The 26,957-nt window shown below is 35.9% G+C and overlaps 1 protein-coding gene across 1 annotated transcript in view; it reads right to left on the reverse strand.

The window, feature by feature from the left end:
• Positions 1–2,083: 2,083 nt before the first annotated feature.
• Positions 2,084–26,957, reverse strand: part of SEC63 (SEC63 protein translocation regulator) — a 58,024-nt gene continuing 33,150 nt past the window's right edge. The window contains exons 10-21 of the mRNA XM_086745226.1: positions 25,854–25,986; positions 24,161–24,253; positions 18,015–18,169; positions 16,086–16,233; positions 14,233–14,315; positions 12,478–12,537; positions 12,088–12,246; positions 11,186–11,344; positions 10,130–10,231; positions 4,952–5,050; positions 3,987–4,091; positions 2,084–3,418 (exon numbers count right to left, since the gene is read on the reverse strand). Of these exons, the coding sequence (XP_086601352.1) occupies positions 3,275–3,418; positions 3,987–4,091; positions 4,952–5,050; positions 10,130–10,231; positions 11,186–11,344; positions 12,088–12,246; positions 12,478–12,537; positions 14,233–14,315; positions 16,086–16,233; positions 18,015–18,169; positions 24,161–24,253; positions 25,854–25,986 (1,440 nt within the window). The 3' untranslated portion in view covers positions 2,084–3,274. The remainder of the gene's footprint in view (positions 3,419–3,986; positions 4,092–4,951; positions 5,051–10,129; positions 10,232–11,185; positions 11,345–12,087; positions 12,247–12,477; positions 12,538–14,232; positions 14,316–16,085; positions 16,234–18,014; positions 18,170–24,160; positions 24,254–25,853; positions 25,987–26,957) is intronic.

The raw sequence follows: 26,957 nt of genomic DNA on the forward strand, positions 1-26,957 counted from the left end.
CGGAACTGCACCCGCTCGCTTGGAAGAGCACCTGCTCTCCTCCACAGCTCAAGGGTTCCCACCCCTCACAATGCATTTGCGATTTAGAGAGGGTTTATAAGGTTTTGTTTTTGAGCAAGTGTAACTTTCTAGTCACCCAGCATCAGGTTAGAACAAAAGTGAAGTTTCCTTTAATATTAACCGGCCACTTTCAATATTTTGGGAGGGGCAGAAGGGTTAACTCATTTTACACAAACAAATCCCATTTTTATAACTTAAAACTGCTGAAGCCGTACTAGACGCTCCCAAATTATGCTTGGGCCACTATTGCACAAAGGGTGCAGAAGCAAAGTAGAGTTTATTTCTAGAACTTAGGACAAGGAGTAATGGTTTTAAAATAGAGGGAAGTAGATTTAGATTGGATATTAGGAAAAATTTTTTTACAGTGAGGGTTGTAGAACATTGGAACAGGTTGCCCAGAGAGGTGGTGGAAGCCCCATCCCTGGGAACGTTCAAGGCCAGGCTGGACGGGGCTCTGAGCAACCTGATCTGGTTGGAGATGTCCCTGCTCCTTGCAGGGGGGTTGGACTAGATGACCTTTGAAGGGCCCTTCCAGCTCTAACCATTCTATGATTCTATGAACTTTTTTTACTCTTCAGTTACTGTTCCAGGGTTTCTGAAGAGTTAGGTGTAAAATCAGTTGAACTAATTCCTAGACCCCATCAAAAAGCAAGACATACACAGCAGTGAACACAGAACGTTGCCTCTTTTGGTAAAGTTTTACCCATCTTGGTAACTGTTTTTCAAGAGACAGTTAACTGCTTATTTGAGTGACAGTTCAAATTTTTCTTCAAAAAAATGGTTATTGTCACACTACATGACAGACCAACAGTTCAATAATGTAGTAACACTCACAAAAGTTGTGCAGCTGCAGTTGGTGTTTTTAATTGTGTGAAGCTCTTAAACACATCCTCAGACCCATTTTTGCACCTGTCTTGGAAGGTGTTGTAAAATGGTACTTTTAGGAGAGAAAGTATCAGCATGCCTTCTTTACCTTATGAAGATTCCAATACCACTGCAATTCTTTTCCTCACATCCTCTGTTAAGTTACCTTGACTACAGAGGAGACCCACATTTGAAGAAGCATTAGATTTAGCCTTTGTTAGCTCAACAGAATTATCCTTGGTTTGCAGACTTTCAGCGTAATCCCAGCTGTCAGCTTCAATCTTTAAGAAGAAAATACTTCAGTGTTCAAACCAGGGATGTGAGTTTGTCATCTTTTTTTTTTTCCTTTTTTTTTTTTTCCTTTTTTTTTTTTTTTAAATCACATCAATGTATTCGCATCTTGCAAGTATACATCTTGATTTTCAGTAATAAATCAGTAGTCAGAGCACTCCCTGTCCCCCTGCTCTTATTATCAATTACAACTCCTAATTGTCACCACTTCCCAACTTTTAACAATCGCAGAAGTTCACTGTGAATTGTTCTGGCAGAACGCAGTAAGTTGAGCGTTCATCCTGTCTACTTGATAATAAGGAGTCCAGTGACTCTTCCTCAAGCATTACTCTCATCAGTGCAGTATTTCGCTTGAAAGCCTATGGAAGGCAACTAGTGCTTTTTTATTGTTATTTCGCTACTGTATTTTGCAAACAGAAAGTGGAGTTAACAGGAATAGAATTTAAACCTGGTCTTCATTCTTGAGTTTGAACACCTGACACTGCTTATGCTTTACAAGAGTTTTTCCTAGACAATACACACTTCCAAAGTCCTTTGAAAGATACCATAATCTCATTTACAATGTTTTCAAACTTTATTTGCAACTATTGCAATTACAAAGAATATAACAATGTAAATTTGCATTTAAAGTGACAACCCTTTCTAATATACAAGGTCACAAATTAGTGTACAACTATTCTGGCTTTGGGCAATTTTCACAGGTTGGAAATTTTCCTGCATGACAATTTGTCACGTTTCACAGCACTGCATTTTCATAGTTCAATATATAGGAACAGAATGCTCCTGTTTGCAAAACACTCATATGTATTTCTGAAATACAGAAATACAACTTTTAACTAAGCACTTTCATTTGTTTTATTGAGAAGAAGAAAAGGAAGAATCCATCCATGGCTCTTGTCAAGTCATATGATACACTAACAGCCCTGATTCTCTCCTCTCTGAATTTATTCTCTAATTATTTGTTTGGTTTTTTTTTTTTTTAAGCAGGGGTAGGGATAGAATCACTGTCTTGTTTACAGCCCTGCAGGAGGCTAAGGTAAAAAAAAAAAACTCGAGATGCACACTATTACAAATGCAAACAGCTATCAAATTGTCCAGTTTATTGATGGGAATTCAAAATTGATACAAAACATGCCCTCTTTGCATGTTGTATTTCACCCTTAAAATGTTTCCCAACACTGTCAGGTAGATTCAGAGTTAAGAATGAACTTCAGCTTTCAGCACGTACCTCTCAAAAAGGTACTACACAAAAGCCACCAAGTTAGATAACACATGGTCCCAAAATTGCTTTCAGACATTTTGTTTATCAAAAGACTCAGATCTTCTGCTGACCTGATGAAATAAAGGCTTAAAAATGTTTTAAGCCATTAATAAGTATCCTATGGCAGAGTTAAAAATCGATGATTTCCATTATAGTCTTGAGCATTAAAAGGCAACAGTCCTAAAAAAGCAGCCCTCCAGAATATATGGAACGTGGCAATGGGTATGATGCCAATTTATAATGATCTAGTTAAGTAAAACAGATTTTTTAAGCTATGAATGATGTGAGCAGTATCACAGCAAAATATTTAATGAATACCACAGAACCAATCAAGTTTGAAAGTCGAGCAGATGTTGTTTCAATCAACACAGATTTGTAATGTCAAATATACCAAAATGTTTCCTAAAATAAATTCCTAATGAGGAAAAATTGCTTTAAAGTTTGCTCCTAGCTAATAGTACCTTTTATTTAAATTGGACCCTAAACTGATCAGACAATACATAGCCCACACTTTTGGACATTTATAATAAAAAAGCTTTTATTTTCAATTGAAACAAATGCACCATCCTGCACTGGAAGGCTGTAAGGAGCCATAAGCATATTCCAAGGTGTATCAATGGCAACAGATTTGTTTCACCTCCACTGAGAAGTTATATAATGCACTCTTAATTGGTAAAGAAAAATTAAACTCAGCCTTCTCAAAGCTTCTGCACTGTGTTTCTTTGTTATTGTACAGTTCCACAGTTAGACCAAGAGTTTGCAGTGTGTGCAGATACCGTAGTCAATTAATAGCATTGTTTAATCATCGTCTTCCTCCTCTTCCTCCTCCTCCTCAAAACTGTCTTCGAAGCCCTCGCTGTCTTCCTGGTCCTCATCACCTTCTATTGCTGTATCCCATTGTGGATGATTTTCTGGCACTGGTTTTGCTTCATGAACTTCCAGCTATAATTGGATAAAGAAAAGGAAAAGAAGAAGAAGGGTTACAGACAATACATGTAAATTTGGGAAAACAAACAAACAAAAAAACCCCAAAACAAACCTCAAACAAATGACACACCACACAAAACTGGCAATTAAAAAAAAACCCACAAACAAAAAAAAACCCACACCAATTCAGAAAACCCAAAACAAAACCATCAACTGCTTACAGAAACAAAGCATGCCAGATTTTTCTCATTAACTGGACATATCTAGAACAAAGGGCAGGGAAAGAGCACAGCAAACCTTAAGGTATAAAGCCAGAGCCAACCATACTGCAGAAATTGAACAGATATGAGAAAAAGTGTATTCAAATATGCAGACACTGAAAAGCACTGCAAACTTTAGTCCCATTTAATTCATCATAAAATCATCACTATTGACATCACGCAGAAACCGCCTGTTCCTCCTTGCCACTGTTTTAAAATTAGGACAGCTTGAATTCTTAAAGATAATAGGACTCTTGGGGTTTTACTTGTCATACCAAGCAGCTTTCAATCTAATACAAATATATAACACAATTAAACATCACCTTCAATGGTTTAATCTGGTCCAATCCCATATATGAATCCGATCTTAAATAAACTGTGTACTGATAGTTTCCAGGCTTGCCTGGTGCTGGGAACTTCAGCTCTACCTACAAAACAGAATTCATGCCGTAAGTTCTTACTGCTTTCAAGTGACATATTAAAACAAGTACCTGAGTACTCTAATGAGCAATAAATACTACTACAGAATATTTTTTTTTCTTAAAGAGTTTTAGTTTCTTAGAAGTGACACTTTGACAATCTCTACATAATAAAATACCTGCAGAAAAGAGACAGAATAGGCAAGCACACCTTCCATGAAAGATGAATCATTGAGCTGCACTTTTTTCCTGAATTAGACCAAAGTAACTCTACATTAAGTACACAATTTCACCCTCTTGTATCCTTCTGAAATCTCAAAACCCCAAATAGGTTAAAATATTTAGTCTGCTGAAAGTATTAGCGTAACTCTACTGTTACTTGAAATGGAACACAAAATCTAGTTTGAAAGAACAAAATACATCAAATCGCCATTTTTCAGAAAAGCAAAGAACACAGCCAAAGGTTACAGTCTCAGAAAGGCTCATACGAGCTGAGGCTAATTAATTTGTCACAGCCTGTGCTTTACAGAAAAAGAACACTTAGTATTTCTCACATATTTGAATAACTTTCTTGAAGAATGATCATTGTGTATGGATACTGTTCTTCATCAGCTTTTGATATCAGGAAAAAAAAAACCATTCTGCAAAGGAACTTGAAAGTCGTCTTAAATTGTTTTGTTTTTTTTCATTCTCCATTACCAATTTTCACAGTTAAAAGGCTCTTCTCTACTTTTATCAGGAGAGTAAAATTTGTTTTCCATCTTAAGATACAAGTATGAAAAAATTAATATCTAAATGTATTTGCATACCATAAGACACTTCAGTACAGTTTTGTAATACACCAGAAGAAAATTCTTCAAGTACTTTACCTCTTCTTTATCTTTTAGTGTACAAACATGGTATGGCATACATATTAGCATCTGCTCCTTCCGATCTGCAATATATAGCCACCACCACTCTTGTTTTTCCTTTCATAAAAGAAAAAAAAAATAATAAAAAGACACACAAAAAAACCCCAGGATTAGTTAAGTCATATAAAACAATGTCCCTACACTTTATAACAGGTAATTAGGATTCACTGGTCCTTATAACACAGATAGAAAGGAGATGGACTGGAGGGTGCTGTCAGATGGAGGGGTTGGTTTGTTTGGTTTTTTAAACTCTTGGATGTGTATGAATAAAACATACAGTATTTCCTGCACACTGAATACAAACAGGCTACCACAAGTAACTTTCAGCCTCAAAAGGCTTCATTCTGTGTATTCAGCCTAAGCTACTATGTGAGACACGGAATCATTTTGAAGAATTGTGTCCACTGAGGATTAATGAGCAATTTCATGCAGTGTAATACTACCTTAGGTCCTTCAACAGAAATCCATCCTGGATAAAAAGGTCAGTATATAAAGCAAGGTATGCCAGAAGACAGATAGAGTATTTCTCCTAGTAAACAACCTTCTTTTCAGGAAAATACGTTTTGCCCCACCACTCTTCTCCTCCAAAAAGTGGGAATCTGATGAAAGTTGGAATTTGGACATAGAGAGATTTCACTTCAAGGAAGCATGAACCACAGACAATATTTGTATTTGTAAAGGATACCAAACAACTACTGCCTATCAGGCAGAGCTTCCAAATAGCTACAGATCTCAGAGGTCTTGCCACTGCAGGCATTAAGGCAGAGATCCTAAACTAAATGAAATTACATGAGTGCAGTTCTTCATAAAAGACAGCAGCACTGTACAAAAATAATAGTTTATCCCTGAATTAGAATCAGATTTTTAAGACTGTGGTGCAGTTCAGCAGCATAGACACAATTATTCTCAAATGGGAAAGACAATAGCTCTTCACCATCAACTGCCCTTCATCTAAACACTTTTTGGTTAACCCTTTCTACTGCAAAGAAGTTAGTTTAGTACTGCAAAGCAAGTTTCCGTTCCTTCACCTCCTTAAGCCTTTTCCTTAAAAAGGTACAGGAGGGGAGGGGGAAGACTTATTTATGAAGTATTTTAGTCAACAAGTAACAGTCATAATAGCATAATCTTACCCCTAGGGAGAAACGAAAAAAAAAAAAATTGAAAAACCCACACCTTTTAGACAACCCAAATGTTAGATTACTGAACTGTGTTCCAAAACAATTTTTACCCACTCCTTCTGGTCTGGTAACTGATCACCTTTACAACAGACTGGAGCCCTAAAGAGTGCATCTTATAGCAGCTACAAGTCAAGCTCCAAAACAGGAGGTTAATTTTTATGTATTTACACCAACGAGGTAGTTGCTTCAGCACCACACGAAAGCGTCTATTTTGTTTCAGTTTTAATCTGAGAGCATTAGAAGGAATGAATGAAAGGATACAGTGGACTTGAACACCACCACTGAGCCCCTTCCAAATTCCACAGGTGGGAAGCAAATGCCATTAATATGTAGAATTTGAAAAATTTTTGTCACTACTGAAAGAATCAAAATTCAGTAGTTTTCGTGTGTTGTTTTGTTTTTAAACACTTCAGCAGCCAATGTTTAGTGATCTAGAATTTAAGTAATGCAGGTTGAAAAATTACAAAACCTAAATTAACTCCTTTTCTCTTTTGAAGTGACTATTTGTTATGCTAGCAAATAATTACCACCATCTCACTGAAATATTCAGCTAGTAAACTGCAGATTTACAACAGCAAGACACTCACACCAGCAACCAAAACACCCTGATTAGCACTGCTGAGGCCCAGAGCAGAGGAGTGTAAGATTAACTCAGTATGTTAATACCCATTTTATAGCATATGAAAGTAAAAGCAATTGCATCACAGTAAAGCAACAGCACTCACATGTTTAGGCGCTGAGAACTGAACAAAAAACTATTCATACACTATTTAAGACCAGAATGTGTAGAATTACAAGAAGTCCTTTTTACAACTATTCCAAGTGATTTTCTTCATGAAAAACCATCCCATGTGATTATAAGGCATAAGTTATTTATCTGTAAGTTTCAACAATAAATATATTGTCAATCTGCTTGACAGCTGTAGCAAAGAAGAATCTTATGCAGCTGAAGTGTTTATTTCCTAGCCAAGTGGCCTCCTAGGAACAGAAGGATAAACAGTGTAAATAGTACAGATGAACAAGAACTACAGAAGCTAGATCCATTACAGAAATGGCTACTTACCATTCTGGGCCTATAATGACCCTGAACAGAGAAAAAATTATCTGCATTTGTATCAATACCTTATTTTTAATGTTACCAAAACACTGTGCTGACTTACTATCCAGCGTGTATGTTTCTATCACTTTCAATGGCAAGGAATAATTTTTTAGCACAAAGATCAAAACTGCCAATTGGATTTCCACGAAAACTGGTAAAAGTAACATTCAAGGGGGGAAAGAAATACCAGAACGAGTGACATTCATTGATCTAAGGCTCAAAGGAATCCACAGAGTAAACTCTTTGGAAGTAAAGCTCCTGACCCCAAAGTACCACTGCTTTTTTATAGAAAGGACAACTGTGCAGGAGTGTCATTTTCCTCTCTCTTATTGGATGGAATTTGAAGTTTATGCCTGTGAGAATCTGGCAAGCTAACAGGCAAGCGGGCAAAATGCCCTTTAACAGATGGGTGCAAGGTTTGGCATGCCAGGGAACCAGTATGTTCATGAAATTGGAACACCAGGGCCAGTTTCTACCTAAAAATGTCAAAACTACAATCTGTGCAGTTTCTGGATCCATGGATGCAGGAGCAGAAGATAATTATTTAGGAACCTGCATAGATGAAAGATGCATCTCTGGCAGAATAATCAACTACCCCAAAACTTAGATAAAGTGTTAAAGCTACTTCCTGAGAACAAGTATATTAGGCTCAGCTACACTCAAACATCAGTAAATTCTGGAAATATAGATTCCTATCACTACGGCACTTCGTCCTTAACTCTGCATCTCAATACTGGACATGACCACAACACTTGTAATACTCTAAATCACAGATGAAGAAACACCTGGAGAGTACTATGGGTTTTATTCTTCAGACCATTGCAAATCAACTCTGAACAAACGCCAACTGCAACTACAGTACTAAGTACAGCTGCATTCAACTTTCAGGAAATCAGTGAAGAGAGGTTGGAAAATATACAGTTGAAGCACCATGAAATAATTTGTGTGTATCTTTGAAGTTCAAGTATTCAGTTTAGCCCCAGAGGTTTTTTTAGCATAGCATTTATGTTTTATCATAAAATCCATCAGCAGCTTGGTGACACACAGCTGAAGCTTAAGCAGTTTTGTACAGAGGATGTATAAGCGAAGTCTTCGAAAGAGCCCTCAGTGCAGTAAAAAAGAAATACGAACAGTTAGCACCCCTGTGGCATCAGGCACAGCACATGCTCACTGTTTGAGCTTAGACTGATGAACAAAGCCAGCTGCCTTCGCAGCAAGGAGGTATTAAGACTCTGCTGCCTATTTGACATGATCCAAGGCAGCCAGAAGAGCAGAATGTCAGTACACCTTTTCCTGTTACGCTGGCGTACTGCTGGAACCTGTATTGAGAGATGGGAGGGTACCTAACAATGCCAGGAAAATGCAGCATATTAAGATCAGCCGTTACAAAACTAGATGTTGTGAGGCCACACAACTCTCAGATAAGGCCGTCAGGAAAACAATTGCTTTGGTTTGTTTGTATATCTTGTCTGGCTCCTTTGCAACAGGTCTTGCTTCCCATACTTTGCTTTCTAATGATGCCAGAACCCAGTAAAACCAGCAGGAACAGTATGGGGACAACACAGGCACGGGGTCAACGGAATATGTTTTTCACACACAACAAACTGTACAGGGTATAGACATAAAGAGCCTTGGAGACTGAAAAGAGAGTAAATATACAGTGTCTTCCTGTTTTGTCCTGTTTTCCTGTTCTTCCCCATCTCAGTCACCTGCTTTAAACCACAAGAGGAAGCATAACCCTTGCATTCCCCCTGCCTATTACTGGAGAGAGCATTATGAAAGAGAAGAGATCCTAGATTAGCTCCCTAGTCAGACAGCAGGGAAGCAAAGGAAACCCTCTGAACCACTGGCCTGGAAAGAAAGTGTGGCCAAATACTCCTTCCTCCTGGTTCCAGTCTGGTCGCTTCTCAAAGGCCTAACTTTTTTGCTTGGAACACAAAACTAATGCCTTGAAAAACACCATGTTTTTCAAGGTTTCATTACTGTAATGGGTTTTCAGACATCTATTGAGGGGTTAGTTGTCTCTATAAGTAACAACTGGTGTATCAGAACATACTTTCAACACCAAAGGCTGGTGTAGAGCCACCTGATATACTGAGTAACCCACTCAAAATGCATTCCTTTCTCCAATATCCATCTATACTGATCTTGTATTTTTGAGCTCTATATGAAAGACTGTTCCACAATTGGCTTCCACCACTTCCAGACTACACCGTGGTGGAGAGAGTGCTTTGCCAACCCTCTCCATCTTCCACAGCTGCACGCTATGTTGCCACCATGCTGTTGCATTGAGACTTGAAGTCAAGCAACAAGCCAAAACAATCAGCTGATCCAAATGACTCCCAAACTCTCCTGTCATTACTGTTAACACAGGAGGGGTCAGAACCTCCCCTGCTCACAGATACTTGTAGTTAGATAAAGAGCAAGTAATATAGCATCAGGGGTAGAGTATTAGAGCCACTGCCATGCTTTCACATTCCACAGAAAGAAAGAGGGGGGAGCACTAGAAACAAGATTCCTATATATCTGAAAGGTTTCATTCTGAATCTACCTAGATGTAGCAGATCAGCAGAAAAAACCTTCAGTATTATTGCCATTGAAAAGGAACCTTAAATTCTATACAAGTTTGCAAGTCTCTAGGAATAGAAAAAAATAACACATTAGAAGTTTTTAGGAAAGTATCTGAAGGAGCTTAAGAGGATTTTTGTAAATTAAGACTTTTTAAAGTTAAAATTAACAATTTTTTCAAGTATTAGACTTTTTTATATTTTTACTGTAAATACTGGGCTTTTAAAGAGTAATTAATTTGTGTTCTATTAATCCTCATGTTTCACAACTGCAATGTTTTCTATGACTGACCTCAGGAAAAAAAAGACTGTAAACAGGATGCGTTATCTTCGACTTCGTTTCAAGAAGGGCTCGTTCCTTTCTCTGTATACTTTGCTGTAACTCTTGCCACTCCTGTCAAAGACAAGTTTAAGTAGTTATTGTGCAGTAGCCATCTACTGCATTGAAAAAGAAAGAAATTTTAGCCCACAGAAATGATACGTATGACAAGTTCTTGTGCTACACTACACATTATAAAAGGGAAAGGCACGTAGAGATTAAGTTATACAGTATGATTAAAAGCCAAAAAACCCCATCAAGCAACAATAAAACTAAAGAGACCATTCATGTAAATATTAAAAAAAAAAAAAACCCAAACCACAGATCTGTGGGGCTTGCACACATTCTTCAAAACTCACTTCCACAGCACTGCCTATTAACACTCACTACCTGAGCTGTAAGAACCCTGATTAGAAGGTGTGACAACTCTTTTCCCATCAGAAGCTTATTCTTACCCTTACCCAGCTGAAAGTACAGGACTTCCAGCTGTTACTCAAGTCTTACATTTTAAGACCTGAGGTGCAGAAATCTACCACCACAATGCCTCATTCTCAATCACAATTACAGTTTTGAACAACTAAATTATTAACAGTCACTAGATTTTAGTAAGCACACGTACAAGTTTGGCGAACTACTGCATGCTTATAGTATGCATTATGCAGTATCCAACAGCCACTGCACGTAAAGAACAAAGTTCAAAGGAGAGAAACTTTATCTCACAAAATCTGCAGCAGGTAGTAATAAAGTTAAGCTGAAAGAAACATTACAATCTTTCCCTGAAGTTAAGCTATGTTTCTCATGCCATTTTTAAGTTTTCTGCCTATGTCGCCCAGACTCTACACTGCTCTCTCTGAAACAGCTTTGCAATGACAAAGCTCTTATGCCAGAATGAGTTCTGAAAATCTCTGCAGAACTGATATTACTCCTTTATCCTAGTGTTGCCTAGCCTGAGGGGATGCTAGAGGATTAAAATGCATTTTCTCTCAACCCCAGAGACAACATTACCCTTCAATATAAAGTAAGGCTTACAGCTTCATCATCTTTGTTTTGCTTCTCATCTTGTTCTCTGTCAGAGTCTCTGTCACTTCCATCATCTTTTTCACTTTGAGAGTCCCTGTTTGTTTCATCTTCTTCAGATTCACTTCCTTTATCAGAGACCTCCTCCTCTTCTTCCTTCACAACTACTTCCTAATGGGAAAGAAAAAAAAAAAAAACAAACAAACAAAACAAGCAAAAACCTCTAACTTAGTTTGTCTGCATTATTGTAGTACGCAGCATTCACAGCACCTGGCTTAAGGTCATAGCCCTTATTTCCTATTTTGATCTATACTCTTCATGTGTCACAGAGCACGTCCACAGTGAAGATTAATCCCTTCCAATTCATGTGCTAACAGGAGCAGGGAAGAAATTTTACTTCTCCATATGGCACCCACAACATGAATAGGTGAAAACAGTATTTGATTCTGGGGTCACATTTCAAAAAGTAGTAAGAAAATTAGAGAGAATATAAGAAAGTACCTACAGCATAGCCCATGAGGTGGAGAAAACAACATGTAGCGGGAGCATAAAGGTACTAAATTACTTAATTTACCAGAAGAAAGTCTCATTTCAGTTTTTCCTTTAAAGGAAAAGTAGAAGATACAGAACAATTCACCTCACAGGATGTAGCATAACAAGAATTAATAAGAAGGGGCTATGAAGCCAGACTTCTAAAGCATTTGGGCACAACTTTCAGCAGGCCACTGGAAACATTACTGTGGTGGTTCCCCCATTATTTTACCAGTAATTTTTAAATGTAAAAAAAAAAGTTATTTTAGGATATATTGTTTACAAAAGCATAGAATGAAATGTAACAGTCAGATACAAAAATCTCATCAGCTTTGGACTGAAATTGAACAAAACACTAAAATATCAACGAATGTATGAGCTACCCCATTAGCTTGTTTTTGCTTCTGTTGCTTTGGTGGCTGCAATGAAGGTGGTACCGGTTTCTTTTTCAATGGCTTCTTTTTCTTTGATTTTGAAGCTTTCTTGGTTCCTTTATTCTTTTGCTGCCATCCTTTGCTCTTAACTTTGTTGGCATCTCCTTGCTGTAGGAAAGCAGTATTTAAAATATTTATTCTGCTCATTAAATTTCAGGCATTCACTGTACTTTAAGCGTTTTAAGCTGAGAACTAGAGTTATAAAGCATAGCTCAAGAGACACTTCAGTAGGCATTTCTGAAAAAAAAAAAAAATCCTTGAGAAGTGCACAATTAGCAACCTAAGATCTGAAAGAAAGTTCTCTTTAGCTAGCAAGAGGAACATTCATTCTTCACTTACCCCGTCTTCCGCTGGTTGCTCTTCTGCTGCACATATAGATTGTTCCTTTTCAAACACTTCCTGATTCGAGAAAGATATGAGAATTATAAATGCCTCTGTACCAAATGAGCAAATTATTATTTTATGTTTGAACTTAAACTAAATCACCTTAATCGAGTCTGAAGGTTTTACTCATTACGGCAAATTCTTTTATCAGTGACAAACACAACAGGGGATTAACAGACCAAAATTAAACACTATTTCAAACATTTGGTGTAGGATTTTTCCATCACTAGCATTACAAAGAAATTCAGTAACAACATACCATCTTGTTCCAAAGGATCTACTTGTTTTACAAAGCACAGAAATGCTGTATCACAAAAGCAAGCAGTAGTAAAATACAAATTCTGCTCCAGTTGCCAGAGCATTAAAAACTTCAACAGCTGCACTGCTACTCAGGCACACAGGACAACAAATCAAACCAGAAATATGAAACATTAAGACAAAACACAATGTTAGTATTATGTAGCCTAGAACATCTCTATGCAAATGGAATTTTTTTCATGCATTCCTTTCTTCAAAACATACTATACACCATTTAAAAAAAAAAAAAAAAAAAAAAAAAAAAAGGAGTTGTCTTACGTGAAAGATGGCAAATACAAGATATCACCACAAAATCATCATAAAAAAAGGCTCGCTCTAGCTTTTAGGTATTTTATCTCAACGCAGACTGCCTAGTGGAATTCACATAGAAAATATCTTCAACAAGTTTTCTAGATGCTGTCAGATGTTTTAATTAATTTCTAAGTACAGTTCAATATGCTCATTTTTTTCAGTTTCCTTCATTTTTAAGATCCAGCATGGTGATACGGTGCTTTTACCTTCTGCATTCTCAGTTATCATTGAGATTCTGCATTTGGAAATTCCATAGCACAAACACATGGTACTTATATATATATATATACAGTCTGCTTTCTGCTGAACTGGCTTCAAAAGCTAGTCTGATCCTCAACTGTAACACTCACACTTGTACACCTTACCTTAGGGGCATAACTCAGACTTGCTGTTTATTAGACAATTATCTGAATAGTACAGATGCAAAAATTGACACTGTAGGCTTTGTTAGGTAAAAATTTGTTTAGTTTCTGTGCACTATTTTTTTTTTTTTTTCAAAGAAAGTCATTACTGTGTTTTAAGCTAAAAATTAAGCATGAATCAAAAGTTTAACTACCAGGGTGTAGTATTATTTTGGTTATGCCACATAGCTACCCATTCAGCAGTCCATTTTCTTCATGCAGTACTGATGTACCTCCTTTAGATTAGGTTATGCATATTCCGCATTCTGCTGGAATGCATTTCTTTCATAAAAGTGTCTAAAACACCCAAGAGATCTGTAACATTATGAGCCCACATAAAGTGAAATCAAACACCGTCCTAAGGACCTGAGTGAATACTTTATTCTAGCTCAAGAACTGAGTTTCTGAATGCCTCTTTTCCTGTTATTTACAAACCTCAGGGCAATATCACTTGCCATATTCTTTTACTGTTCCCTAGACAACTGCAACGGGTCAGACTGAACTTTGGGTTGATTCCAGGAAAACTTTCTCATTCAGAAACAAAAACATAAGGGAGGATTAAAAGCACAAGTTCTCAATTTCAAGTCTTAATTTTACAGTTGTATTTACAAAACACTACGTTAGCTTGCAAAGAAGAAATGCTTGTTTATTAGCACATACTTGCAGTTAGCCTGAAAGAACATGCATTCTTAATACTTACTGCCATGGTCTGTCTTGTTAGCGTGACCAGAACAGTGACAAGAGAACCTACAGTAATGTTGTTGCTGTCTTCATCATCCAAAACTAGTGTAAAAAGAAAAGTAACACATCTATTAAACTTCTTCAAAGCCTTTTTTTTCCCCCCCATTAAACATTGTTTCTGCTACATCTAACTATAAGCACACAAATTCTAGAATTTTTAAACAAAAAAAATAATTTCAAAATACTATTAAATAAGTCTCTTACAACCTCAAATATACCATCAGGATGAGGGCTGGTAATTCAGTGAACTATAAAACAGCAACATTGAGTTTGAAATTTTAATTGCATGAAAGTTAGAAAATTCAAAGTTATAGCTGCTGTGGGAACCATAACTCTAATATTGTGCATTATATATTAAAGCATAAAACTTCAGAAACATGAAATACCACACATGACCAAAGGGACCTCGTTATATTTGTTCTGGGAATCATAACTTTGATTTTCCTGACTTTCATATGATTAACAACTCAATTTCAATGTCATATTAACAATCATGCATTTAATTCTTTTTTTTTTAAGTAGAAGGCAAAGGAAAATAAAAGAACAGCAATTATTATTTTAACGAAAACATAAAACCCACAGGGAAGCCTCTGAGGAGTTTATATCTCCAATCTACGAACTGGAGAAATGTCCTAGGTTGGGGAAGAATAGTTATATCCCAGTGTAGAAGTTTTATTCCCTCCACCCGAGAAAGCAGTTTTACTATTCACTAGTTCTACAAATATGTTTTATTTTATGGCAACACTGAGCTAAACAGAAAAGCATATGCACTGTGTAACCTGACATACCACACCTGAGTACAGTTGTGTGACAAATGAAGACTACAGGCAGAAAAGGGTTGCTTGCCAAAATATGGGAAGGTACTCCAAGACTGAATTTTTAGCAGATTAACAGGACTGTGTACAACCTTGTGCTATAGTAAGATAAAGTCTTTTGTTTGCTTGTTTTTAACAAAAACACAAACAACACTTAGAAATACCAAGATAAACAGACATTTACTTCCTTAAAGGATATTTCCATTAACATTTGCTTCTCACAGAGGACTAGGCATAAGCCAAATTACAAATTGGGCCACCCAAAACATACCACATTTTGAATTTGATCATTGCAGCCACAGTAACAATATAAATTAGAAACAAGTATTAGAACAACCCTTCAAATACCTCACATTCACTAGCACTGACCTTCTACAAAGGAAAGGAGACCACAGAACCAATTCACTTTCCACTGAAAGGCTGCCTAACAGGAACTGCTTAACAACAATATACCTCATCTTCAGAGAGGAAGAGCACAACACATTCACAGAAAAAGTGCACACAAAAGGTAGCTAAGCAGAGCATGGACAAGCTCTGCCAGGTATAAAAACCATACAATGATTATCACAAAGGAACCCATGAATATTTAGTTATCAGGGTCTCCAATTCAAAATCTCACAAAGGACTCTCCACGCTTGAGTAAGCTGAGCATAAATTCTGGAATAAGCACAACTTTTTAAGATAGCTAATAAAAGTGGTATTTCAACCAGAATTCCACATTGCTCATGAAATATTAAATCAACAGATGAAATATCAGATAAGGTCCTGTAGGAGAAACTATAGCTGGCTTGGGAATCTGTGAAATGTTTCAATATACTTTACCTCCTCAGACTATAAATCTCATGTACAAGAATCCGCCACTCAAAAAAGTATGTTGTTTCCAGGCCACATAAATAACAGCGAGTTGTGTTTCAGCGTCCTCCAACAGCTTAGCGCCAACAGACTATCAAAGTGTCAGAAGAGCAACATACACAAAACAAAAGGATCTCCCACTCACCCTGCGGTTTTATATCCATAGTGACATATGGAAAGCTGCCAAGGACAGCCATAACTTCATCATATTTCTTATCTTCTAGGAAGTGTAGTAAATTGCGACGATCAGAATCTTTCAAACTCACCAAATCCTGAATACTTTTGATTTTATACTAATTTAAAAAAGAAAAAAAAAAAAGAAAAAAGGAAGTCACATGGTAGCAGAGAACACAGTCCACAAATAAACTCTTGATAATACATCACTTGTGTCCCCACATTACTAATACATACACACCATTTGATCTGTTCTTAAAAAGAAACATACTTTAGGATATTATCAAGCACACATTTTGAGAAACAATAAAATGAAGAGGTTGCATTCAAATCTGCTAAATAGCGCTACTTGGGACATCAATGTATTGCATACTATGTCATCCCTTAGAAATTGAATACATTCCTTATAAAAATATTACTTCAGCCAGCTTTTTTGGAAAGCTGAGCCAAGAAATTGTACTAATTGGATTCTTTATTTAGAGTACTTCAGTGCTTTGAAATTTATACTAGCAGGAACAACCAAGTTACTTTTTAATACTGAATTGCAAACAAATCTCAACCCATTTCTTTCAGGACCTGAAGAGCAGAGTGAAAAGGATAAAACAGATTTGTCTGAACCCTTGATTACTTCAGCCCATTAGAAAAGTGTGTATTTCATTTAAAACAACTTCATGCATCTAGATAGATTGAACCATAGGCCCACTCTAGGGGACAGTAATTTTGAAGAGTGTAATGCACAGAAATCCTGTATAAACAAGCCAAATAAGTTTGTCTCATCCCTCTTTTCGGGGAAAGGCAGGTGAGATTACGAGAGAGCCAAATTCTTTATTTCTGTATTTTGTTACACTGCATATGCCAAAAAACACATCTAAAATCATGTACTTTTTTTGTATGCTCCCTGGAGTTTATGGTTGGGTTAAGAAAAGTGTGCTTGATGATACCTATAATAGAATAATTATTTTACTTCATTCAAAGGAAGAGACTACTTGACTATTTGATGAATAAGTACCTTCAAAGGAGATTAAAAAAAAAAAAAGCAGTACTGAAGAATTCTTTATCTTCACACTAACACAGAAACCTTTAAGCATCACCTAAGGTGGTAAAGCTAAACAAAACTTCCATTAAATAAAAATACTATTTTCAAGAGTGATAAGAATTAACCATTGTAATAAGACTATCACAAAGTCAACAACTTCTCCTAGAAGAGAGCTGCTTGTTTCTAACCAGGCATTCCTAGAAGATACACTACAGTCAAACAAAGAAGTAGGTTTGAATACAGTGATATAGTCAGCGCAACAGGAGTGAAGACACATATGCAGGTATTCAGACAAGATTATTCTTTTTTTTGTCCTTAAATCCTACAAATACCAACACTTATCCAACTACGTAGCAATAGCTTTCTAAAGCATCCTCTTTCATACATAAAGGATCACAAAGTCTGAAATAGTTCCCAGAATAACTGGTTTTTTTTTCCTTTTATGAACTCCTCTGTGCTACCTTCCAAATACATTTTCTGTCAAACTAGATTAAGAATTATGTAAAGCCAAAGAAGGCGGGAAAAAAAAATCCCAGTAGGATATTCCAGCTATATTCTGGAAAAATGTTATATTAAATAGGAGATAGAATTTCGTTCTTATTACAGGTCACTATTTCTTCTGTTTGTGAGGTCCATGTTGACTGATCTTCTACACTTACAAGATCTCTGATCTTAATTTCCACCTCCTGAGATGAACTTTAAAGAAACATAGATCTAGGAAGTATCATACTGAATTCCTTTAACAATAAATACATTTTTATTCTCTTAGTTAATTCATTACCTTGCTTCCTTATAGGCAAATAGGTAAAAGAAATAACAGAAAATGTTTTAAGACTTAACCAAGTATCATTCATAGTTTTATACCTTTTTATGATTGGAGACCCGTCTAAGGTTGTCCTCTTCAATGTGAGGCAGCTGCAAAAGGGGAGACTTGTACTGCTGAAGTCCCTGGACAGTCATCTGTGAAAGCCTCATGCAATTTTCCAAAGATCCCAAAGATGGAGCACGGAACTCCCTTTCTTGGGGAGAATGAAACAGATGACAATTTTTTTTTTTTCTTACAATTTTACAATGTATACTTATGTTACAGACTCCAGAAAACCTTGTTTTCAGTCAAGCAAAAGAAATAGGCATCTTAAAATATTCAGCATAATTAACCAGGCAGCCTTTTTATTCTCATTGCTGTCACACAGGTCAGCAGACATTTTCTTCCTTCTCTTTAGACTATCACAGCTGAACATTAAGAAAGGGAAAAACTTCCATTTAACATTGTCCCAGGGAGCAACAGCACAACATATCTATGCAATTATTATAAAGACTCCATCACTTAAGGTTTTTGTTTGGTTTTGTTTTGTTTTTTAAAAAAAAAAAAAGGCAGCATCAAAACTGACTTGTTTTAAATTTGTCTGTTTTATACGTGTGTGTGTGTGTATAACGCGTTTCACTCTACTTTGGAAGCATATTAAATATAGCTTATCATTAAACATTAATCTTTTACAATACAATACATTATTTATAAGATTTTTATCTTGAGAGATGAACATAAAGGTAGCAGCCAACTACATGCAAGAAAAAAAATGTAGGTTTAACTGAGGCTAAGCAAGGCATATTACATTACAAGGCAGTACAAATAGCTGTAAAAATATCAAAGGCATGGCTTTTACCAGTAAACCCAAAGGTTACAAAGGGGTGTCTGAGTAAACATCTATTTTACTTTTATTTTAGAAATTATCTATAATTCCTTTAATTTCTTAAAGTACTAAGAAGTATACACTCCACATAATTAAAATAATTAAAAGACACACAAGGAAAGTCGTAACCAGAACACAGCAAAAGAAAAAAAAAAAAGTCATTTAATATTCTTCATTATGTCTGCAAATAAATGAAAAAGCAAAGCAGACTGGTTTCCACATACTGCCATTAACTTTGTTAGAGAACTGTCCATTCACAAACAAGACTTCTCAAAACCCTGTTTAGAAAACTAATTTCAGAATTCCCCTGCAGCTCGAGAGCTGCTGCAAGTCCAGAACTGGTAATGTTTGGCTTTCTCTATGTACACTTTGCCATGAAAGAGAAAAATAAGTTTGATTCTCTTCAGAGAGCCAAGAGGAATTTAAGCTATTAAATTTTTCTGAAATCATATGTGGCATATGAAAGAACTGAAGGCAATTTTAAACAAGTATTACAGAAATCGTCTGTAATTTACAATGTCTGTCATTTTATTTAAGAATCAGCATGTGTGTTTTCCCTATACCTTAAAATCTTTTCTTAGGAAAACAAACAAACAAAAAAATTATCTTGATTACCTTGGCTGTTACAGTTATACTCTGCATAAAAATGCATTTTTAAAGTGTGAATACAAATACCTGTGCTTGTACATACACAAATATATTCCTATACCTATACAAGTAGGTATTTTTGGTATGGTCGTATTTGGCTGGTATCAGTGTAATTTGGGACACTACAACAGGGGCACAGAGGCATCTTTCAGTAGATGGATTAGACAGGTGGTCAGAAGGAATATGGCCACTCTGTTAGGGCTGTGTGACCAAGCTTACCACACTATCAAGGCAATTACAGATGGGGATAAAAGCAGGTTTACTTACACCTGGGTGAGAAGGGAGACAGGCTGTAATCTGCACCTGACCAAAAGGGTACCAAAGCAAAAATTGCCAGATGTTTAATTTAAGTGCCAATGGGCATATGTTTTGATAAAAAGCAAGTTTAAGTGAATTTTAAAACATTTGACAGAGGAAATACAAAAAGGTAACAAGTTTGACCAAAAAAAAACAACCCAAATTTTATCTCTTCAAATGTGTCTCCTCCTTCAGCATGTTAAATGCAAATGAACGATCATTCCATCACCTCTGCTCCACCTGCTCTTGTCCCCTCAAATGGCCTGTTCATTCATTAATTACACCAAGCTACAAATATGATCAGCTATCAAATCAAAATTACATGGCAGGAGCTGTGTTAGGTTTTTTTTAAACCCATTATATTAATAAACACTGAAGATTATACACAAAGCAAAGAGAAAAACAACACCAGAGGGATTATAAATAGAACTCCCCAGCTCGAAATACTGACAATTAAAAAAGATGTAACTTCTACCTTTTTTTTTTTTTTAAAAAAAAGGTAGTAATGGAAAGACTAATTTCCCAACTAAGTAGCAAAAAATGTTTACTTTCCATCTTACCTATCTTCTACCTCCCCCATAAGTTTTTTGGCTGTTACTAAGGAAAGCCACAGGATTTTTTTAAATTTAAAAAAAACCACACTGCAAACCAAGTTAATAAAAGAATCCTACATATTCTCTGACAAACTGGCTTTTGCAGGAAATTCACCTACAGCTTTGAGACCACAGAGCACTAGTCACAGTAGAAATTCTCTTCTTTCTTAAAGAATTGACTCATCATCCCTATGACAGTAGAAAAATATTTTGGAGAATATTGTTTTGGTTTCCTGAAAATAACACAGGAGTTTATATTCCCTGGGAGTGGACTTGAGGAGAGATAGTGTGGCATTTAACAACACCCAACTTCCCCACCATAAAATGAATGCCATTACTGCCCACATTTTGACAGCTTCTGCTTGTCAAAGTGCAGAAGACAGGATGACCTTTAATCTAAGGTCATAAAGTCATTCAAAACATATGACACTAAAGTAGTCAATCACAAATTTAAATGTAATTCATAGTTGCTTGTGAAGGAATGGTATGCACCTGGGTCAAACCACAACCTCTACATTACATTGCAGCTTCCAACCAGAATTAAGAAACACACTTAGGCCAAACTGAGCCCACCCTTTCTGCAGACTAGAGCACATTCCATAGTTTTGGCAAACATCTCACTGTCTACTTATGATACTTAACGATGATCTAAAGAAGCCATCAAGATAATTTAGATCTGCTGATCTAAATGATGAATAACTACCAGTTAATCATCACAAAACGATGGATACAAGCAAAAAGAAAGTCTCACAGACTGCACAGGCAAGAGAGTGCAAGACATTTTATCTAAAGGTAGCTCACAATTGTCACATCTTCCACCAGGCCAGAAAAAGCTTAGCAGTAGCTAAAAACTGACAGGACTGAAATGAAATTAGTATCAATTTTGTTTTTATGAAAGCAAATTAACAAATAACGAATTTACAAATAACAAAACCTAATAATAACAAATCCAAACTCATCTGCAAGGAATTATAGTTTTGTTAAAAATTAAGAAGCAACCACAATTAAATTATTTTTATGCTAAACCTACATTCATTCTTTCATGATAAATTATTTCTAATAGAGTTTGATAAGAAAGGCAGTGCCCGTGGCTTTTATGAGGATTCATAAGCAGCCTGAGGTACCACTTCTTCCTATCTGTGGAGGCAGGATGTTTGTCCCTGTGAAGGGCTCAAACAGCAGAGCTTCATAAATCTCATTCTGTGATATGCTGTCCTTAGTGTTTTTCAGGTGGTCTTGCATCTCCTTCAAGAACAGCTGATACTGGGCCAACAAGTGAATGCTACATGGACATATTTAAAACAACTACGAAAACTAAGTGCAAAGATTTTGAAGATTTATCCAAGGTGCTTTACTTCAGAAGTCTTGCTTACAAACTATGCATAGATGGTTATGGATATTTTAAAGCTAATAATAATAATACAGGGTATTTTAAAGACATAAATGAATACAGTGCAAAATGAGTCTCCTCATCCCACCATCTACTTAGGTTTCACAAAATAAGATTTGTCTCCAAAATATTTCTTTAGATAATATTAATGCATGCCACCATCTCTGTATTTTCACAGATCAGGACTGCTGAACATCTGTGGCTAATAATAGCATGTAATAATTTTACGTACCATGACAAGGCTGATCTAAGTGAAAGTTAGAACTAAATTCAGAAACATGTGTAGTTAAGTTTTAAGCTACTTAAAATTATGTTAAGATTATAAATAAACAAACTTAAACAAAACAGTCTCTCAAAAATTTCACTAAGTTTGATTTTATTCATATCTTAAAAAAAATAAACAATGGGATCTTTTCAATTTCCAGTGTTTCCCAACAATAGTCAGCAGGAGGTAAAATTCTCTCTACACGTACGGTCATCAAAAATAGGGTCAACATTTTAAATTTGCTAAGTGATAAGTAGCAAAAATGGTGATTTTCCTTTAGATCAAAGACAAAAATTCTGAAACAGTTTACCCTTCAGGTCCTCAAATCCATTATTTTTGACCTGATGGGCAACTGTTTGGTAACATCTTCCCTTTCATGCTTTGTAGTGAGAGCAGCAGCATGGAAGTGAACGGAAATGTTTGGTACAAATGTCTGAATACTGCCATTTTAAAACCTCGGAAATAATTTTGAGAAAATCTGCTGAAGAAATACCAAACAAATATTCAGCTGTACCTATGATAGGCTTCTACTTCCAAATATACGGAAGTAACTTCTACCGTACATAAATGACGGCTATAAATTCTCCTTGACTTTCAGAGACCGATTGAGGTTGGAAGGGATCATGACAATCTCTAGAAATTGTTAGTAATAGAGGTTGTTTAGGTGTTTTTTTTTTTTTAATAACCACCACTTTCATTTCATGTGCTAATGGAAAATTAGTTTACACTACTGCCTTCCAAAATACTGATTTTTTTTTTTTATTTTAGTTTAAGCTAAATTCTAAATTTTCTGGAACTTCAAAGCAGTTTATTAAATACACTGTATGTATAAATAATCCTTTTACTGTCAAATTTAAAATGTATCTCCATGTACATACAGAACTAGAGGAGAATACAGCTACTGGAGGTCATTCAAGTTGTAAAGCATATCATACATCCTGTTAAGTATCTTATTTCACCTTTTACAAGAAGAGTTATAGCCATTCTTCATTTTTCAAAGACTTCCAGTTCTCTTGCATTAAAAAAAAAAAGCTTCTGGCTGTATTACTCTGGTTTCATTTTGCACAAGAGAAAAGTATTTGCTAGACAACTAATAGACACATAGGCCATCTCAAAAGACATATTTCAAATGTTTGAAGCATTTTTACAAAAAAACTCAGATAAAAAAAAGACCTACATTGGGCATACACAAGGGCTTATAAACAAGTAAAAAGATGTCTTCATTCAAGCAGTTTTCATAATTAGCTATAACATGTGGACTTGGTCTGGCTGAGCTAGCAAAACTTTTAAAAAAGAAAAAAAAAACAACCCCACACACTTCTGAAACAGCAACTTACCTTTTTATGAAATAAATTATTAAACTATTAACATAATAAAGTTTCACAGCATACCTTTGCAACTTTGTTACAGTGCTAGTCTGGAGAATAGTCACAAATAACATATCTACAATATAATATTCATTAATAAATATAATTTAATGTTAGGTGACATTTGCAGTGTAAAGAAACAATCTTCAGCGTAATTGTCTTTTTAAGGTAAAAATAAAAAAGCTTAAATATTAAATTTCAATGAAATTGTAATTTCTACTGTAATTACGACAAAGCACCTGTCCCTATAAGTTCAGGAAAAAAAATACAACAAAAACCTACATAGCAGGCTAAACAGCATAGGATCCTGAAATAAAGAAATATGAGCAACATACAAAGAAATTATGACAAATTATCTAAAAAACAAGTGACAGTTACAACAGGAGAGGAAGAACTGTAAAAGTGCAGATGAAAAGATGGAGGAACGTAAGGTTTAATTTGTGTTATACCAAGTGCTTTGCTACCAAAAATGGACAAGATCATTAAAAGGTTTTAAATTGCATTTAAGGATAAACTTTTAATTGCAAAAATTACAAGCTGAAAACACATACTCAAGATTTCAGAACAGGGCTTGACAGTGGCAGCAGCATTTCAATCCTTAAAACAGAGAACTCTCTCACTACAGTAAAAAGCGCAAAAGTGCACTTAGGCATTTCTAAATATCACAGGATAAGTCTTGCACAAGAACCAGAGACTTTATAAAGTACTGCAATGAAGAATCATATTTACTAGTTTTAATTATACAGTTTCTTTTCTTACCTTCCCGGCTTCGAGCCATTATTATTAGCTGGCAGATCACGTTAATCATTTCTTGAAGTAGCGCCGGACTCTTTTTCAGGATAAACTGCTGATCTGCAAGACATAACTGGCTGCAATTATGCTACACTTCTATTAGGAAAAAAAAAAGGAGGCAGTTGACATGAACTGGACATTTAACAGTGCAGACTTAGTTTCTATTCATTCTTTTATTATTGAAAATATCACTTTATTCTCATTGGTACGTGCATCTGTAACAGTCCCTAACAAAACAGGCAAGAGCAAGTACTAAGAGGGAACACAAATTTTGTATGTCAGACAAGCAGCTTCCACACCAAATTAATCCATCTAAAAAAGCAACAGCATGGCACAGACAATTTACCAGTATTATTAAAATAGCATGAATTCTTAGGTAATCACTGGTTAAAAAAAGGAATTTTTAATTTTAAGATGATCAGAGGGCTGGAGCACCCCTCCTATGAAGACAGGCTGAGAAAGCTGGGGCTGTTCAGCCTGGAGAGTGACCTTCCAGTACCTAAAGCGGGCCTAAAGGGAAGATGGGGAGAAACTCTTCAGCAGGGCCTGCTGCAATAAGACAAGGAGTAATGGTTTTAAAATAGAAAGAGGTAGATTCAGACTCAGTACAAGGAAAAGGTTTTTTACAGAGAGGGTGGTGGAACATTGGGACAGGTTGCCCAGAGAGGTGGTGGATGCCCCATCCCTGGAAACATTCAAGGCCAGGTTGGATGGGGCTCTGAGCAACCTGATCTGGTTGGAGATGTCCCTGCTCCTTGCACAGGGGGGTTGGACTAGATGGCCTTGAAAGGTCCCTTCCAACCCAAACTATTCTATTATTCTATGAAACATCAGTTTTAGGAAAAACATTATTTGCGAAGTACTAACTACTTTTGAATACAGATCTGTGAAGCTGTAAGTACAAACAGTAATTAAGCATCAGGGAAGATGAGAGATTTTTAGTGACTATTTAAAACTGATTATTTTTATTTTGAAAGAAACTGGAAAATTTGAATCAAAGCATCTTCACTGGTTTGTCGGGTTTTTTTGGGTTTTGTTTAGGGTTGTGGTTTTTTTTTTTTTAATTTGCATTAAAATACAGAACATCTCAAGTTTACTGATCAGCCTAAGAAACTATGAGTTTCACAACTGAAACTTTAGAACCGCATTTAGAAACATTTCAGTTTGTATATTTACAAGTATGAAAAATTGTAAAGCACAAACTGAAGCTCATATATAACTGGTATTTAAAGTTCTAATTTTAACATCTTTCCTCCACATAGTGGGCTAAAAGATTCCAAAAATAACCATGCATGGAAATGTTATAGAGAGCAATACTATGCTTATCTTGGATTTCCTTACTCTGAAAAGCAAATATATACTTCACATGTTTATCTTTTTATTCTATTACAAAGAGAAAAAAAAAATATTATCAAAGTCCTATTTCCAGCCAAAAAGCACTAAAAAGTAGGATACCAGTATTACACAGCTGTCAAGAGAATGAGTAAATGCTAAGTAAATGTTTTAAAGAGTCATTAAAGTTGAAAAACTGAGTACACTGCATAGAGATTACTGAGCAGAGATCTATACAAACTCTTTAACGGACAAGAATTATGAGTAGAGTAGCATGCAAGGTGTTGGTCTGTTGCCAATAATATCCGATTAGGGGAGAAGCCATTACCTTCTTCAAGGACCTCAGGAACTTTCATCCTGGCAAGATGAGTCAACAGCAGAACTCTGGCTTTCAGGCTGTAAGGGCAGGTGAGTGGAGGCTCATTCTTCTTTAAATTTATGCCACCAATTTCTCTGATTAGCTAAAATAAAATAGTTAAACACAAATAGCTATTTTGGTGCTAAAGAGAAACAAATACAGGAGAACAGTTTACAAGGTAAAAAAGCTACATTCATAAAAGCAAGTCTTAAGTAACTTTTTCCTAGAAAGTTCTGTAGAGATGAACATTAGCCATTATTATTCATAATCCTGCTCCAAAAAGTGTCTTTAAGTACTTTGTTTCAATGTGGGATTGAGTGGGGAAGTAAAGATCTGCACCCAAGAAACTTGTCTTGAATAGCTTTGGGTAAGTTTGTATTGATAGATAAATATTTTTAAAATCTGATTTTATCGCCAAGGTTTACTAGATTCAATCATACTTCTAAGGTATTTATATTAAACTCAATATGCACCAGTAACAGCATCATCTTGAGACCTCTCCCCAATCTAAGACCCAGCCAAGTTCCTTAGAAATAGTCTCAGGTATCACAGGAACAAGGGTTATAAGCCTGAACTCCCTGGTAGGCTGAAGATCAAGGATTTTAACTTATTTATAAACAGCACCAACTTGAAAAAAAGCATGGTGTTCTTTATTAAGGATGACCTATCTTGCTCCTGACTAGATCAAGATGCACCGTTCAAACAGGTGTGTCTCATCTGAACTTGTTGAAGACCCTGGAGGGAGAGACTGCAAAGCTGAGCAACAGAAGCTCATAGTTTATAAGAATCAATACACAGCCCAGAAGTTTCGCTTTAGGTCAACAAGTTACCTGAGGAGAGACTGAGCTTCCAAAATCTCCAGCCACAAAGGGAAGTTAGGATATCAACAGCCAGGCTACACTGACCTTTGACCAGTCTTTCCCCACACTTGAAAAACAAGATCTCCTAACAAGACGCTTCTTATAAGCACATCCTAGTATAACACCACACCAAGACAACTAAAACTTTAGTAAGAAAACTTTTATAAAAAGTATCAATACTAGGTTTATGACAAAACTGTGGAATAGAAATGGG

The sequence above is a fragment of the Chlamydotis macqueenii genome, chromosome 3 (assembly GCF_036417535.1).
Source record: "Chlamydotis macqueenii isolate bChlMac1 chromosome 3, bChlMac1.mat, whole genome shotgun sequence".
Classification (NCBI taxonomy): domain Eukaryota; kingdom Metazoa; phylum Chordata; class Aves; order Otidiformes; family Otididae; genus Chlamydotis; species Chlamydotis macqueenii.